General features: G+C 37.4%; 1 protein-coding gene and 1 long non-coding RNA gene across 2 annotated transcripts; one reads left to right on the top strand and one right to left on the bottom strand.

Annotated features, from left to right (window-relative positions):
• Nucleotides 1-4,300: 4,300 nt before the first annotated feature.
• LOC147509626 (putative chromo domain-containing protein LHP1) lies at nucleotides 4,301-8,646 on the bottom strand. Its single transcript, XM_086601901.1, is given in 7 exon segments — nucleotides 4,301-4,687; nucleotides 4,776-4,836; nucleotides 7,029-7,314; nucleotides 7,317-7,894; nucleotides 7,976-8,062; nucleotides 8,133-8,158; nucleotides 8,268-8,646. Coding segments are annotated over 7 exon segments (1,314 nt in total). The 5' UTR covers nucleotides 8,496-8,646; the 3' UTR covers nucleotides 4,301-4,639.
• A 194-nt stretch (nucleotides 8,647-8,840) lies between these two features.
• On the top strand, nucleotides 8,841-10,814 carry LOC147509625 (uncharacterized). Its single transcript, XR_015218537.1, has 3 exons — nucleotides 8,841-9,004; nucleotides 9,081-9,979; nucleotides 10,058-10,814. It is a non-coding gene; the product is annotated as an uncharacterized LOC147509625 (long non-coding RNA).
• The last annotated feature ends 6,723 nt before the right edge of the window (nucleotides 10,815-17,537 follow it).

The following is a 17,537-nucleotide window of genomic DNA, read 5'->3' as shown; positions in this document are numbered from 1 at the left end:
CAATCTTGGAATCATAAATTTAGTGTTTGTGATGTGATTAATACAGTTCCTTCTCACTGTACCTCTAAGACCAACTCCAATGGGGTGCTATATGGGCTGCTAAAGGGTCATTTAGCACTCCAACCACAAAAATGTCATTCCAATGGGGCTACTAAAAGAGTATTAAATTTGGAAGAGGTCAAAAACCCAAACAAAGCTAAGACATTCGCTAGTAACTGCCATAATAAGCTCCGAGTAACGGACGACATAGTTTCTCCCGTCTGTAGGTTATTTATGTACAGACGACAAAAACGTTTTAATTAAATAGACGGACGACAGACATTGTGTCGTCCGTACCTTCCAGACACTCGACACGATTTTGACTTAGCCAAATTCAACCAATTTTTCACTCACATGCATTTATTTGTCATCAAAGCCTCAACCATCAACTCCTCAACCACCAACGTCATTTCTTGTGTCAACTTTATAGACCACACAAATTTCTCAATTTTGCCTTCACTTTATAGACCACACAAATTTCTCAATTTTGCCTTCACTTACACTTTTTGCATTACTATTATCAACTTTGCAACCTTTCTTCTTACATTCAAAATGGCTTATTCTTCTCGCTATGTTGAATCAAGCTCCTCATCCGAAGATGAGAACATAGTGAATGATGATGAAAACATGTTCGTACCTATTTTCTCGTTGTTGCAAGACATGCACAAAGCTACTCGTGATCATCGAGACTCTGTCCCTAGTAGAAAGTACATTTATCATGATCATTGAATCAACGTTCACAATAGGATTATGAGGGATTACTTTATTCAAAGCCCGAAGTATCCCCTTGATATCTTCCGTAGGAGGTTTAGGATGTAACACCATCTTTTCCTCCAAATCTTGAAAGCCGTCTCCGACCATGACAAGTACTTCACATACAAAGTTGATGACATTGGAAAACCATGTTTGACAGGTATGAAAAAGGTGGTTGCTTGCATTCGTTTGCTTGCATATGGTTGTGGTGCGGATGCGTGGGATGAATACGTTCAAATCGCAAAGAGCACTCTTTTCGAAAGCTTGAGGCATTTTTGTGATGCCGTGTTGGCGGTCTTCGAGGAAGAATATTTGAGGGCTCCAAATGAAGAAGACATTCAACGTCTACTTGCACAAAGTGAAAATCATGGCTTTCCGAGTATACTTGGAAGTTTGGACTGTATGCATTGGCAATGAGAAATGTGTCATATGGCATGCCAAGGTACACATATAGGACATAAAAAAAAACCTACAATCATTTTGGAAGTCGTTGCCGATCAAGACTTGTGGATTTGGCACGTTTTTTTTGGTATGACAGGTTCAAACAACAACGTCAACGTGCTTCAACGTTCTCACCTCTTTGACAATCTGATGCGTGGTGATGCTCCTCGTTGCAATTACACCGTGAATGGTCGCCCATACAAAATGGCATGGGTTACTGTCTAGCCGATGGGATTAATATTTATCCTAAATGGGCTACACTTGTACAAACAATCTCTCACCTAACAACTCAAATAAAGGGATTTTTTGCTAAGATGCAAGAAGCATGCATTTGGTGTCTTACAAACTAGGTGGGGGATAATCAAGAGGGCGGTGTAAGTGTGGAGTAGGGATGACATTAATCAGATAATGAAGACGTGTATAATTTTATATAATATGATTGTCAGGGATGAACGAGAAATTGATATCGAAGATTGGCAAATTGACATGGATTGGGAGCCACCAGTCGCATTGCATGTTGCCAGGAATTGAAATGAGGAAATTGCAAGAAGACTCAACACAATTCATCACATTTAGAGCAGATAAATTAATGTTCAACTAAGAGTTGACCTCATTAATCACCTTTGGCAATTTCGTGCGGATCAAGGAATGTAGTATGAGTATTTCTATGTTTATAGTTTGAGTATTATCTATGTTTGACTTTATGTTGTTTCAAGGCAATTTCAATTAAAATTGAAATTACAATATTGGAAATGAACTAACAACAACAATGGAAATAAAAGAACTAAAACAACATTGAAATTAAGCTAAGTAGTAGAAGCACCACCTCCATTATAAGCACCACTTGGAGTTCCAAATGTTCCACTCTCTCTCCTTTGGCGAATTATCTCAATTTTCTTCGTCTTAAAGTATTCGGCAACTTCCGGCTCAAGAGTAGAAGTATCTTGTGCTAATATTTTGTTGTCTTCTTTCCACTTCTTGAGCTCCATCATCTTCACCCTATCGGCGGCGACATTTGTCATTTGTGTCAAATACTTCTCCATCATCTTGTACTTCTCTCCTCCTTTCTTCATCATTTCTTTCTCACCCCTTGTTCCCGGTGGTCATTTTTTTTTGGTTTCACTTCCACTTGCATTTCCACTTCCACCTCCACTTCCATCCCCAATTTGTGTAGGAAATGGATCAATTAGAAATCCACCAAGAGTTACTGACGGCGTTGTGGGTGTTGAAGGCACGACTTCGTCATCTACATCGAGAATGATGTTGGTTCGTCTCCTCGATCGATGTAGTTGTGGACCGGCTCTCCAATTATTTATTCCATTTTGGGTTATCTTTGAGGAGGACCCAACAATGCTTAAATTGAAAGTGTGTGTTATGAGCCAACATATATATTGTTTTTGCCTTGCCCAACCGATCTTGGATCGTTGTGCCACTTCTTGTGGTCCTCTCCGAAGAGGAGATAATTCTCGCCCACCGGTTGCAAGCTTTTTGGATGTGTCCAAATCGAGTGAATACCGAATCCTTGCTTCTCTTGTTGTTTTCGTCAACTCTCTCTAGAAATTTTTCTAATAATCTCTCCCAAAAATATGTGATTCGTTGTCTCGTACCAACAATTGGATCTTCATTAACATATATCCACGCTTTGCAAATTAAGAGTCTCGTCCTGACTTTGTAGATTTCTTTCATTTTGATGTGGTTGTATGTTCATTTGGATCCATTGTTGTACTTGGAGTAGTGATTGTTGTAGTTGGAGTAGATATAATTTTTTTAATAATTGGGAGCAAATGGTGAGAGAGTTGTGTGAAGTAGTTGCTATAAATTTGTAATTTCAGAAAAAACTAGCTGTTGGGATGTCTGGACTAGACAGATGGTAGTAATCCGTCTGTTACAACTTAATATACAGATGACAGAATTTTAGCCGTCCGTCTCCCAAACTTAATAGATGTTAAAAAGTGCCGTTAGAATGTTTTTTGGAACTTGGGCCGCCAAATTTGATTGGGCCTGCTAAAAGATGTATGTGACACTTTTTAGCAGCCCATTATAGCAGCCCTCCAATTGCTCTAATGATAGTACTATTAATAACTTATCTATTTTAGCCACTATTGCATATATGAATGGATAGAAATTCTCTTGTTTTTTATTCTAGTTATAAAGTTTTTAACCCATCTCAGGTGTTTGAACAAGCAAGAAAGTCTATTATTCCCACTACTACTCTGATTGTCTTAAAATATTTAATTCCAGGACAGCATATTTTTAACCTTTTTGTGCTTGCATGTGATGGAGGTTTTGAACCCTTTTCCTTGAAAGCTGGTGTAGTATATACAATCAATCAATTGGAATTATGATTTGTGCTATGCAGGAAGCAAGCCCATCTCAGCAGGTCAGCCGAAGAGGCCGAGCTGCAGGCAGTAAAAATCGGTTTGGAACAAGCTCGTCAGATAAGTGTTAAAAAAGTGGTGGTATGTTCTGATAACAAGAGCATCGTTCAAGAACTTAATAGAGAATCAGCTACTGTGTCTTGGACTTTTTTGGGTCTTTTGAAGGAGATATATAATCTCAAATCTAGGATTAGTTTCTTCAAAGTTGTATTTTGTCGCAGGGAGCTGATTAAACATGCCCGTCTATGGCTGAATCAGCAAAGTTTCCTGCATCTCTTGTTTGTAATAACCGAGTGGCCCTAACCGATTTCGTAATTCCTATGGCAGTGAAACTTGGGTTTTATGACATCCAGTCAAGTCTGTACGAACTTTTTGCTATACGTGTTAATGAAAAGTTTGGTGTAAAAAAAAAATTAAAAAAAAAAAAAAAAAAAAAAAATAAATAATAATAATAATGCACTTACAAAAATGATCTTCTTAAAAAGTTAAAATGATTCAATTCTCTAATCAGGACTTCAGGAGCAAAACACAAACGGTCAACTTTCTGGTCGACAAAAACGATTTGCCTCTCACCCAGCAAAACTTTCTCCCAGTTTAAACTTCCATTACTCTAGAAACTCGGGTGTGTGTTTCTTAGTTACGCAGGTCTCCAAATTATTTAGCAATCTTGAGCATGGAGGTAATAGCACTGGCACAAACTGCACAAGAGCTTATAAAAAGTATTTTGTACCTATCCACAATTGACACATAAGCTTTAACTAAGTTTGACGATTTTTGGACAGTGACACTGATAATGGACATCAGTATTACAGCTTTAACGGTTATGGACATGACATAACCAAGTTAGAAGTGAATACGCTACCCCTGAGGAAGAGCTTTCACATACACATTGAAGCAGATACAAAATGGATGAGCTGATACAAATTGGAGCTATATTATCAGCCAACACAACATGCAACCACATAGGAGCATGCAAAAAGGCCAATAAGGATCACGTTGTTGCTGCCCCTAATACACCTTGAAGGGGCTCATGTAGGAGGGCTGTACCGCACATGTTGTTCATAAAAGTTAATCAACTGCCACACAAAAAAAACATTGTGTGAATATCTAGTGATAATGCTTGAAATTTCAATATACTTAAATATTAGCAATGAAGCAAGTTACCATAAGAGGGTTGTTAGCTTTCAAAAATTTGTTATCCACCACCGTCTCTCGCCCATCAAATCTATAGAACGGCAAGCACGTTTAAAAAATGTCAACTCATTGAAACTTAAAAATAGAATATATAACCGATCACACTCGACAAACTACAAAACGTACAAAAAATAAAAGTTTAAAGTTAAACCCTATCACACACACACAACCTACATATCCACTTGAACAAAGCAGAAATATAATCTGACTAATAAAGCACTCATATTTGACGTGTCCATATATGGCATACATATGTAATTAACAACTCCACAAGTAGACCAGATGCTAGCCATGCTCGAAATAGAATTTTTTTGCAGTATTGCAGTGTACCATAGAAGGTTATAGAGGCACAATAAATTCTGATATTTATGCTGATTAAAAAGTGACGGTGATGACGACCAAGCCTGCACCAAATATCAGTGTAGGAGCTTATCCCAGTTATTTGGTTTTGCTAAACAGAAATTTGGACCACTACTTACATAACTTCCAACTCTGACAAGTCAAACACTGAGTATATCTGTATATATACATCTTATGGCGAGACTTCAACTAGTAGAGCCACTACAGCGTTAACGAGCTACTTCACAGGACAATCCAACAGACTCAAAATAGCTCCGCCTCAGGTTAAGACCTGCATATTTCAAGCTTGGGCACAACATGGTTACGACTAAGATTAACGGCACCAATGAACCTATGGATGGGTTTTGCCTAAAGGCCTGGGCTAGCTCAAGTCAGATCATCATATGATACATTTGATTAGTACCTTTTACAACTTTATCCTCTTTTCACTACCTACCCTTATTTTAGAAACATTCCTTTTTTCCTCTATGTCACACAACCATATGTGAATTACAGCATCAGAATCTTCAGAAGGAAAAGGATTGATATGGGGAAGAAGTTTAATCCGACTCAACAAGTACAACTCATGGTGTTATCAATTTTCAAGTAAGCTAGGTATTTAAGTTAGCTCACGCTGTGTGGGAAAACGCCTTTATTAAGATTAAACTCCTCAGCAGAATTGACCAACTAGTTTGTGCTTGTCCAAGATGCAGTGGCATAGATTACTCTGCAAGTCTGCATGTGGATTTCTTCAACACATTTTGGTATTTCATAGCCTTATCCTAGACGGTTCTTCATTGTACTGTTTAAGAAAGTGATTTCCTCCACTGGTTGTATCCTTATTCCCAGCAAACATCCCTCTTCATCTTTTTTCCCGGGAGGTTATGGTGTTTGGCTCAGCGGCTCCTTTTTACCTAATGAAGCCACAGTCCCTAAAATTTGGATCATAAATTTTCATGGGAATCTAGTTTTTCATCTAGAAGCTTTCCTTTATAGACATATTCCGATATGCTTCAAAACTTTGACATAATCTAGATTTGCAAAACTGGTAGAATTACTACGCAAGAGCTGGATCTTTTCCTTTCTTCTACTTTTTGTTTGCCTCCTAAATAATATCGACAACTTGAATTCTATCAGTCAATCTTCATCATTTAGGTTGCCTTTAATTGGCATTATTTGCCGACAATACAGTGAGCGAAAAGATTTGCCCACTACATTAGAATTTGGCACCGCCGGATTGCATTTTGAAGGTGTTGATATTTTTCACAATTGTCCACTATAGGTTATGTACCCATTATATAGTGGACAAATCTGTGATTCCAATACATGGATTTTCATTTGCCCCCTATAATTTTCCAGTGGCAAAAGGGGCATTGGCAAACATTTGGATTTTCCCACTATGTTATCGAAAATCAAACATGGCCTTAAGATCCACCGCCATCTTGGAAATACATTTGCCACTTTTTTTTTGAAAAGCAAGGGAAGCTTGTACTGAATATTGAGGTGATTAAGACAATGCCCAAAGAAAATTCAAATAATTGTACATTCCAAAAGGGAACCTTAATAGTTAATACTAGTATCATGGCATGCGATCCCCACCAGATCTTACGTTTTAAATATTTTACTTATCTGTTACAATATTAATTTTTAATATTTTCTTCTTGGGTAAACCAGAATATTGATGGACATCATGCCAAGAAAAAGTTCCCATCAAAGCCTACACTTAGTTATCTAAGCAACGTATCAAAGCAAGAAGCACAAGAACATGGATATTGTAGTCGCAAAAGGTGTTACGTCTCAATGATATTAACCCAATTAGCTAAAAAACACATATGTATTGTTTACAAAAGCATTCAATAAACATAAAGAAATAATTAACATTACCTCAATGCCTGGAATGTTACTGATACGTCTTGCACATTGTTAGATATAGAAGTCAAATAGCTAAGAGGCCTGATGATCTTCACAATAGTAGACGGATCTACTGCATCTTCCAACCGGTCCCCATCACGTGCATTATCTCCAGAGGAATCAGCGTCTTCACCCACTGGTGCTTGGGATTGATGACCAGACCCAAATGCACTCCCTGAGTTTTGATTTTGATCCCCATTCAATTTATTAGAGGCTGAGTCCATTTTAAACCTTTTAACGGACCCAGACTTCCTCCTTTCGCCCCAATGGAGCGACTACTCTGAACATTTCCAGGAAATCCGGATTTTGATTGCTCATCTGCATCACCATCTTTACCCGAAGATCTGGTATCAGGAACTTGTATGGAAAAATTTCCGTCATCTAACCTATGTGTGAGCACTCCATTAAGCTCACCGGAATGAGGGTCAGCTACATTTACTTCTTCACTTTGACTCTTTTCTAGACAAATGTGTGTATCCCCATTCTCAGCCAGGTGGTCAGTTGTACCCGCATGAGCATAATCCATTTCTTTGTCCACATCGCCGGCATAATTTGGACCCCTATTGCTGTAGCACAATTCCTTACCCACATGGCCAGCATTGTTTGGACCCACATTGCCATAACTCAGTTCCCTATCCACATTCCCAGAGCTCTCAGCTGATTTACCTTCTTCAACTCCATCGTGTGGAATAGGATGTGGTGAAGTAAAGCCTAGGTGGGTAAACTTATTATAATTTACTTTAGCAGAAGGTGAAGTTGACACACTACGCTGTTGCTTCTTCTTGGGTTGAGGTATTGAATTTCCTTGTTTACGCTTCCGCTTACGTGACTTGGATGACCTATAAAATAATCATCATAACACCAACTAGTAAAAACAAGTAATTACAATTCATAAAAAGGACAGAAAAAAGAAGACTTACGTGCGTTCAAACGCATCAATAATGTCAATACAAGACAATAGATTTTCAACAGGTTCCCATGTATTAGCTGCTTCCGGCCAACCACGCCTATAATTCAAACAAGGTTTACTTACTTACTAAGGCTCTAATCTAAAAAAAAAAAAAAAAAAAAACTTACCATTTAATAAGATATTGTACTTTCCCCTATCCATTCCATCCATGAGTTTTCATTCACACATTTATTCAAACAAAAGAAATGATCATCATGAGAAATGAGTTAAATGAAAACAAATAAAATAAGTTGATGAAGTACCTTACGGATTCTTTTCCTCCTAACATCTTCAATTTCGTAAAACCCATCATCCAGCTTAGGAGGTTTCTCTTCCACTTGTATCTTTTCTTCAGTCTCCACGTCATCATCTTCGTAGACTTCTTCTTCTTCTTCTTCTTCTTCTTCTTGACTAGTCATTGCTGGCTGTGATCGTTCCGGTGATTGTGGTGGGGTCTCCTCATTTTTTTTACTAGCACTCCCGCCCTTCATTTTTTTTTTTGGCCTTTTCTGTTTTTTATCTGCTCTTATTTTCTCACTTTTATTATTATAAATATATAGGATCAGTTCTGTTTGGTGAAGTCTTAATTCCAAGTGCTAAACAGTACAACTGTTGTGTTGGGGGTACGGTAATGTACCTGCTGGTATGGCATCTGTATCAGACCGGCATGGAAAGTGCAATATATTGTTTTAATTTTTTCTATATTTAGGTGGACTCATAGTAGTAGACTAGTAGGTAGGTGTGTGCGAGTGTGTCTGGGTACAATGGTTCATTACACTATTACAGCTTTAGGCCACAATAGCACCTACATACTCATCACCAGCTGTCATACTTCCGGGTGCATGAGCCGCTATCAATGTGTAACCTTGATCTTTTTTTCACAGCATTCACTTTGGAGGTGAAATGGTACAAGTGACCCTATTGAGCCAAAAACAGTTCCCGGTGCAAATGCAAATATCACTGAGGTTGTCTATCCCGAGGATGTTCTGATAGGAACGAGGTCTGCGTCATACAACTGTTTAGAAATACAACATCCTCTCATTTTCTCTCTCTTTCTTTTTGTTTTTGATTTTCAGACCATTGAATCACACATCTAAGGTTCGCGGACCCTCATCCCTATGAAGATATTCTCGAGATAGTTGGAGCCAAGGTCATTTTGGTTGTTGCCTCAAATAATAATGTAACTTTGGAGATAGCAATTGATGTGAAAGGTCACTTTCAGAATCTAAAGGACCTCGTTTGTGAACATGAGCAGGGCCGGCCCTAGCTTCGGTGAGGCCTTAAGTGAAACTCAGAACTTGAGGCCTTTTTCCAAACCAAATTTTAAGTCAATTACTCCATTTTTTTGTTTGCAATTCTACACTACATAGTAAGTTTTCTTTGCCTAATAGGATTGAAATTTATGCTTATTTTGATTAATTTGTTTCTCATAGGTCTGGTTAGACTTATCATTTGTAGAGATATAGTATAGAGATGGAAAATTGAAAATTTAACCATTTGAAATTTGAGGTATTTTCGGAAATTCTTTTTAACATAAGAGAAGGAGAGTTATTACCTTTTATTAGGAGACTTTTATGGGATATGTATTATGTTTTGTAGTATCCAAAAATCTTTTAGTAAGATTTATTGGCTATTTAGTAGGAATTTTATGTTGAATAGTACGATTTTTGTGGAAATTTGAGGCCTTATTTCACTCGAGGCCTTAGGCAATCGCCTAACTCGCCTTATGGACGAGCCGGCACTGAACATGAGCCAGGCGTAGTTTGTATTTCGGAAACCAAAGCAAATGAAAAGAGGATGGAGAAAATACTAGTTTGTATTTCGGAAACCAAAGCAAATGAAAAGAGGACTAAAGAAGCTCAAGTTTCAGAGAAGTTATGTTGTCATAGTAGAAGGTCTAAAAGGGGGTCTGGCAATTTTTTGGAAGAAAATTTGCAGCTGGAAATCATAGGAGCCACGCAAAATCACATCACAGGTAAAATATCAAATCTAGTTATTGCTTCTGATTGGTATTTTACTTTTATATATGGTGAACCTGCATGCTATGCTTCAGATCAGTTGCAGTTGTAAGAGTTGAAGGCTTGAAGCGCATAATTATGATACTCCTAAGCAGTGGATAGAAATGTTCCTACTCTGGCTAGATGATGAATATGAAGATCTGCAACAAAGAGGTCTATACTACTTAATTATGTTGCATGAGATCTGGAAACACATAAATAGTGTAAGATTTGAAAATGTCCCTGGGAGCCTGGGACTACGAATGTCATATGGAGAAATACACTCTCCACATGGACAAATCATCTGGAAGCCTTCAAGGCAGCGAATGGCTCACCCACCTCCACATCGATCAGTTAACTACTCAACAGTTAACAACTCATCAATTAATAATTTAGCTGATAACAAGACTTATATCTATTTTGATGTTGCCTATGACAATGTTAAAAATTTTGGAGCCGCAGGAGCACTTTGCAAGGATCAAGGTGGACATGTGCTTTAATTAATGCAGGATTCACCACGTTCAAGGCCAGAACCTCACAGCAGATAAAATTACTTGCTGGCTTGCTGCAGAGATGGCTTGCAAGCTTCTGCAACAGTCAACCCCTGAGTAAGCAACTCTTATGGGAGATAACCAATCTGTAATGAATTCACTGGAAAATGCTTCGGACTCCATTGAATGGCTTAGTCTATCTATTCTAGGAAACATTAGAAGTATGTGTAATAACTTTTCTTTCCCTGTAAGTTACAACTGGATTAACAGGACTGAAAATGGGGGAGGTTCACATTATAGCCAAGTGGGCACTTAAGTATTCAGGAATGGAGCCTCCACCAAGTTTTTTTAAGGATGTAATCCTTATTATTTTGATGTTTAATAGAAATGGAAATGGTATTATCGAAAAAAAAAATTGATGTGAAAGAAGTTACATTATTGTGAACACGGGTAGGAATGTAACATTCTGTCTCACTCAATATTCACACCATGTGGTTCTAAGATCCCATATCGCTTTGTTTTTCTTAGCTTGTAATCCATACGGAATGAAACATCTCGTCTCAATTCATAAACTAAAGTTGATAGACTTGAGTGGGGATGGTGAGCAAAATTTCTCCGATGAATTAACGACTAGTTAGATTATTAAGTGACTGGTCAAGTCATTCTCCATTCAGTTTATATTCAAAATGTTAACAATCATAATTTCAAAACAGTCAAAATTTTAGAAGTTTGGTATTTATACGCTATGTCATAGTTAGTAATTCGCCATATGGCAAAAATTCGATACAAGGACGTATTCATGTATTATTCAAGTTTCTAATGAAAATTCGTGTAAAAATTCGGCCCAAAATTTTTTTTTGTGAAAAGTTAAAATTCGTTGTTTATTCTTATGAGTAAATCCTCACCTCCAAGTGTAACATGTTCTTCAATCGAATAAAAAAACTGATTTTATTTCTATCAATTAATCTTCGCCAGCTGCAAATGGTAAGAGCATCTTTAGCAGTGATATCAACCTAGCATCAAACACCAAATTCTCAAATTTAGTGTTTTTTCAACTTCAGGAGAACTACATGTTGATGAAAACACCAAAAAAACACCAAACCAAACACCAAATCGACTAATATTTGGTTCTAAGTTTGATGTTGTATCAAATCACTTACGCGGTTTGAGAAATACCGCGCGGTTTTAGCAAAACAGCGTGGGCTTGGGCTGCTAAATGGGCTTCTATGGCGCAGTTTTGGCAAAATCGCGTGGGCTTGGGCTTTAATGGGCGCGGTTTTGCCAAAACCGCGTGCGTTTTTTCTGAAAATTAGAATTGTGGTACATAGAGCTTGAAAAATTATGAGTTGTGCATAGAAGTTAAGAAATTAACAATTGTGCAATTGAAGAAATTAAGAATTGTAATTCAAAATCGAAAAAATTAAAGAAATTAAAAACCTATGATTATGATTATGCAATCCAAAATCTATGATTATGATATAATCATATAATATCCAAAATAATCCAAAACCTATCATATTACATCAAATTTATTTATCTCTCTTCTTACGCCCCTTACCACTCGATCCCTCTCCTCTCTCTATTTGGACGTTAAAGTCGCTTCCTCTAAGTTCCTAATCGAGAATCATGATCTTCTCAATGCAGACGGAGGTTAACTACTTCACTGAAGTTCCTCATATCCCCGATGTTCTTTGCGTGTACACTTGCTGCATATCCTCATACGCTTTCCGAGTCTCGTCATACACACGCTGGGATTGCTGATATGTCTGAGAATATGCCTCATCTCTTTCTTGGCTATAATGATACAGGGCAGTCCTCATCCCATCAAACATAAGAACTTGGTTCTCATATCTTTCTAAAACCTCAGCCTAAAGATCCAAAAAAATACAATGTGAATACATATTATATATATAATGAAGAAGATAAATAAAACAATTAAACTCACCATGGTATACTGATCAATATGCGGCTCTAACTCAGAGAAACGAGCATGAGGCACCTCAGGAATGGAAATATAAGTAGGCTCCCCATCAGGTCCACACACGGCAAATATCTGAGGATTACTGGCAGACACAAGAGCTGAATGATATGCATTCAGAGGTTGTGGGTTGTAAACAGGCTGTGGCGGATGAGGAATACGTAGCTCACGTCTCATCCCTTCCAGGCCTACAAACTCGAAGTTGCTAGCCCGACCAACAGGAGGCAACAACGGACCCATGGAGACACGGTTCCACCATCTATAATCTTGATCGTGATCGCCAACAACAAAAGAAGATGCATCTGGCCAAGGACCACAACTAGCATGAACTTCATGAATATGAGTTCTACCCCACGACTTCACATCACTAACATTTGGCATGGGAGCACATGGAACTCCATAACGTCCAGTCATCTGCCTCCAACATCTGTCGCCATAGTACCAAACCTGACAGCCACGTGCGGCAAAAATAACTCTGTGACGTGACAACACACAATCATGCTGTACAACTGGATCGTCAAAGGCAGTAAACAAATGTCAAGGTCTCCACTTAATAGATGACAATGATCTAATATCAATCTGAGCACGAGCCATATAGATATTATCCCTAATCTGCCCTCTGTTACGAGTCAAGTGAGGCCCTGACCAACTAGCAAATCTAGGGCAAGTATCAGCAATCATGTTTATGTTAGGACAAAGACATCGAAAGTACTCATAAAACCAAATTTCTAAAAGTCCCGTGAATCCTGCAATCTGAGGACTTCTACTCAATATGCGTGAAGCTTTATCTAACGCCGATATCAATGTGGCATATACCGAAGCTACCCGTGTCATAATCTCTCATAGTATGCAAATCGGATACATAAGCATAATATCCCGGTTATGCAGAGTAGAATGACCATTGGGAAACAAAACATGCCCAATAAAAACATAAAAAGCCCTAATATATCGACAAGACCCTCACTACCCGGTAGAGCGAATCAAAGCTAACTCCGCCGTGTATCGGGATGTAAGAGGGGTTCCATATATGCAGATCTTAATATGAGATAGCTTAATCCCGTAAGAATCATAAGCATCCGCACCCAAACGAGGAAAACTCATAAGCATACTATCCATATTCTCATAATTTGTATGAAAATGTATCGGTTAGCCTATACCGATACTCAACCCAGAAATCATAATAAAGTCTAGTGGTGTGAACCCTAACTCCGCACAAGGGAAATGAAATGTATGAGTTCTACTCCACCATCTTTCTACTAAAGCTATGACCACCGCCTGCCCAATCATAATCCCAGATCAATCAAAATACCCAAAGGTGTATACAAAATATTATCTCTAATATGTACAAACTCATCCAAACTCCTAATAACCTTCCACCACTCTCTAACACCAAGTAAAGCCGATCTAACTCGGTAGTCAATAACATCTTTGATATTATATAAAAAAAAAATAATGCGTATAAGATAAATAATTAATTGGTCCAACTCAACTAATTAATATTCAAAATATTTAATCAAAACTAATTAATTACCCGAGTATTAGTCATCGCGACTCGACCGTGTTTTGGGTCGTGTAGAAGACACAACTTCCATATCAAGTGCTTCTCCAGTGCAAATTGCCAATCGAAATCGTTCATCTGATACTCCAGTATATAGAGATGTCTATCAGTCGGCGCGACATTCTCGGGTTCTTCTCCCCCACCGTATTGTACTTCTTCGGATTCTTCTCCCTCATCGCCAATGTCATTTGTGTACTGCCAATCATCACCATCGAAAGGTTCAAAAGGATCCATATAAAATTCTTCTCCAAGTTTTTTTTTTTTTTTTTTTTAAGGAGAAGGTTTATAATTGAGAAAAGAGTTGAAAGTGATTGAACCACGCGGCTTTGGTCCTGATTATATAATAGTAGCACGCGGCTTTAAGAACACCGCGTGGTCTTGGGCCTGTTAGTTGGGATTTAGTGGCGCGATTTTGCTCAAAACCGCGTGGGCTATATGGTGCGGTTTTGGCAAAACCGCGTAGTTGCTTGGTGTTTTTTTGATGTTGCTCCTAAAGTTGCTTGGTGTTTTTTTGGTTTGGTGTTTTTTTGGTTCAAAATTTTGGTGTTTTTTTAGTTGCTCTCCTAAAGATGCTCTAAGTCATTAATACCAAATATTACCAAGTTCTACTTTTCCATGCACTATTAAGTTTACCTTTTTCCAATTGGGTGCGACTACAATGCGACTACAACATATAGCCAGCACAAACAAAAATTGTGAAGTCATCTCTTATTGGCTGAATTGGAATGACGTGGCAGAAAATAAAACAATGAAATAATAACACCAAGAAACTGGGGAAAATAAACAAAATTTTCTATTCTCGTTTCTCTCTCCTCATTTCCCCGATTTCCGACTCTTGCTTTCTCTTCTCCAAAAAAAAAAACACTAAAATGTATTGGTAGAGAAGAAATACCAAACTATTATCAATGCTTATAAGTTTGTGAATTTATTAGGATTGGACTTTGAAGATCAAAATGAAAACGTATTGAAGTTACAAAGTTCACAATGCGAGGATTTTATTATTGGAAAATAGGATTCAATCTCTTATTTACATAGTCTCTTGTCAACTTTTCTTCAGTAATTGCTCTTCTACTTTATCCAAAACAATCCTGTTTTATATTCTTCTAACTAACGATATAGACCCACACCCTTTCCATCTCAATCCCACAACTAGTGTCATACTCAAAACTCTAGCAAAACCCACAAATTTGTCTTATTCATTTCTTCCTTTAAAATGTGGAGAAGTTGATATAAGTAATATCAAAGATGAAAATTGTACAAAAACAATGTTGGGTGTTGAAAATATGAATTCGGAGTTGCTACAACAAATTGTATATGACGCTTTTGTTTAGTGTTCTTTTCTTGGACAAGTTGGTGACAAAAATGTCTAGGTAGCTTTTTCAGTTTTAATGGTTTCTAGTTCTTTACTATTAAAATGTTGGTAGAACAGAAATGAGGAGAGAAAAACAAGAAGAGAAGAATTTATTTATTTTCTACCGGTTTATTGTTGTTATTTCATTCTTTTCTTTTCTGCCACGTCCCGTCCCTTTCCAATTATCTTTTTAAGTCCCAAAATTTTCTCTTTCTATAACAATAATCACATTTATTTAGGTATTTTAATTAATATGGACTCAGAGACTTATTATTCGATAATTATTGGGACGTTCATAAATTTGCGAATTAATCCGCGCCGTATGATTGAAAAGTGCGGCTTTATTAATTGTTTTCCGAATTAAACGACAAATCCGCGAATTACTAACTACGCTATGTGTCTTCAATATTTTCAACTCACACTTCTAGTAGTATTTAGTTAATGAATTATGGATTTTCTTTTTATGTGTTTAATGAAGTATTTCCAGTAACACATGTGCTCCAAATGTTACACATATGCTCCCCACATTTTGTGCAACATGTGTCAATATAGATAATTCATTTAATTGAAATACACTTAGCAATGAAATTAAAATATATTGGACACAAACTAAAAGAAATACATAACACTTAGTTCACTTATTCGAATTACATAGAACACACAAACTAAAATAAATATGTAGGACATATACGGTAAAAGAAATACATTTTCTGGAGGGTGGGGGGTGTTGTGATTTATCTATAATTTGTGATTCCGAACGAAACTTCGAAATACCGTTTGAAATTTCGGTTTTTCAAAAAAATGGAATTCCAAATATAAAGTCGAAATTTTGAAATTATTTGAAATTCCGATGTGATAAGAGTTGAAATTTAATGAATTTCGGATTTTGGATTTTTCAGAATTTCGAAAATTCCAAAATTCCGAACTATGGATTTATCAGACCGGCATAGAAAAGTGCAAATTTGTTCTTAAATGACCATTAATCGCAAGGGTCATAAGTTCATAACCAAAAGGGCCAATTTTACAACAACAGCGAATTGAAATATAAAAAATTAACCGTTGTAATAAGTCGGTTCCAACTCTTTTTCTGTTTCTATTTTGGCATCTAGTTTCAGAGTTTCAGAGTTGAGGGGCTATTTGTTTTTTTGGGTTAAGTTATAAGAGGGTCTTATAAGACCATGTGTTATAAGAGGGTCTTATAAGATGGTCTTATAAAGTGGTTTGTTTTTCATTTTAAGTTCCTCTTATAAGCACTTGTAAAAATAGAAAAAATAAATACATAACATCTTATAGATGGTTATTTGACAAATATAACCCTACTTTACATCAGATTTAACATGAATAGATTAATTTGAAACAAAAATATAGTTTGATTTTCGATTTCAAATCAATTTTGATAATTAGAATATCGATTTTAGAAAACTACTTTAGTTTGGGGTAGTGGTCTTAATAGCACGGTGGTAGTGGTCTTAATAGCACGGTGGTGGTAGTGTAAGTGATGATATTGGTCTTAATAACACGGTGGTGGTAGTGGTAATAGTAGTAGTAGTAGTAGTAGTAGAAGTGGTGGATATTTTAATAGCACGGTGGTGGTAGTGGTGATAGTTTTAATAGTACGGTGATAGTGGTGGTAATGGTAGTGGTAGTGGAGGTGATGATATTGGTCTTAATAGCGTGGTGGTAGTGGTAGTGGTGGTGGTGGTGATAGTCTTAATAGTACGGTGATAGTAGTGGTGGAGGTGATGATGGTGGTAGTAGTGGTGGTGGTGGTGATGGTGGTGGTAGTGGCGGTAGTGGTGGTGGTGGTTTTAATAGTTTGGTGGTGGTGGTGATGATGGTGGTGGTAGTGGTGGTGAATTGGTGATGATGGTGGTGGTAGTGGTGGTGGTGGTGGTGATGATAGTCTTAATAGTACGGTGGTAGTGGTGGTGATGGTAGTGGTAGTGGAGGTGATGATATTGGTCTTAATAACACGGTGGTAGTGATGGTGGTGGTGGTGATTTTAGTAGCACGGTGGTGAATAGCACGGTGGTGGTGGTGGTGATAGTCTTAATAATACGGTGATAGTGGTGGTGGAGGTGATGATGATGGTGGTGGTTTTAATAGCACGGTGGTGGTGGTGGTGGTGATAGTCTTAATAGTACAGTGATAGTGGTGG

The sequence above is a fragment of the Coptis chinensis genome, chromosome 3 (assembly GCF_015680905.1).
Source record: "Coptis chinensis isolate HL-2020 chromosome 3, ASM1568090v1, whole genome shotgun sequence".
NCBI classification, from domain to species: Eukaryota; Viridiplantae; Streptophyta; class Magnoliopsida; order Ranunculales; family Ranunculaceae; genus Coptis; species Coptis chinensis.
Note: the sequence above shows the minus strand (reverse complement) of the source record. Positions and strands in the feature narration are given on the sequence as shown.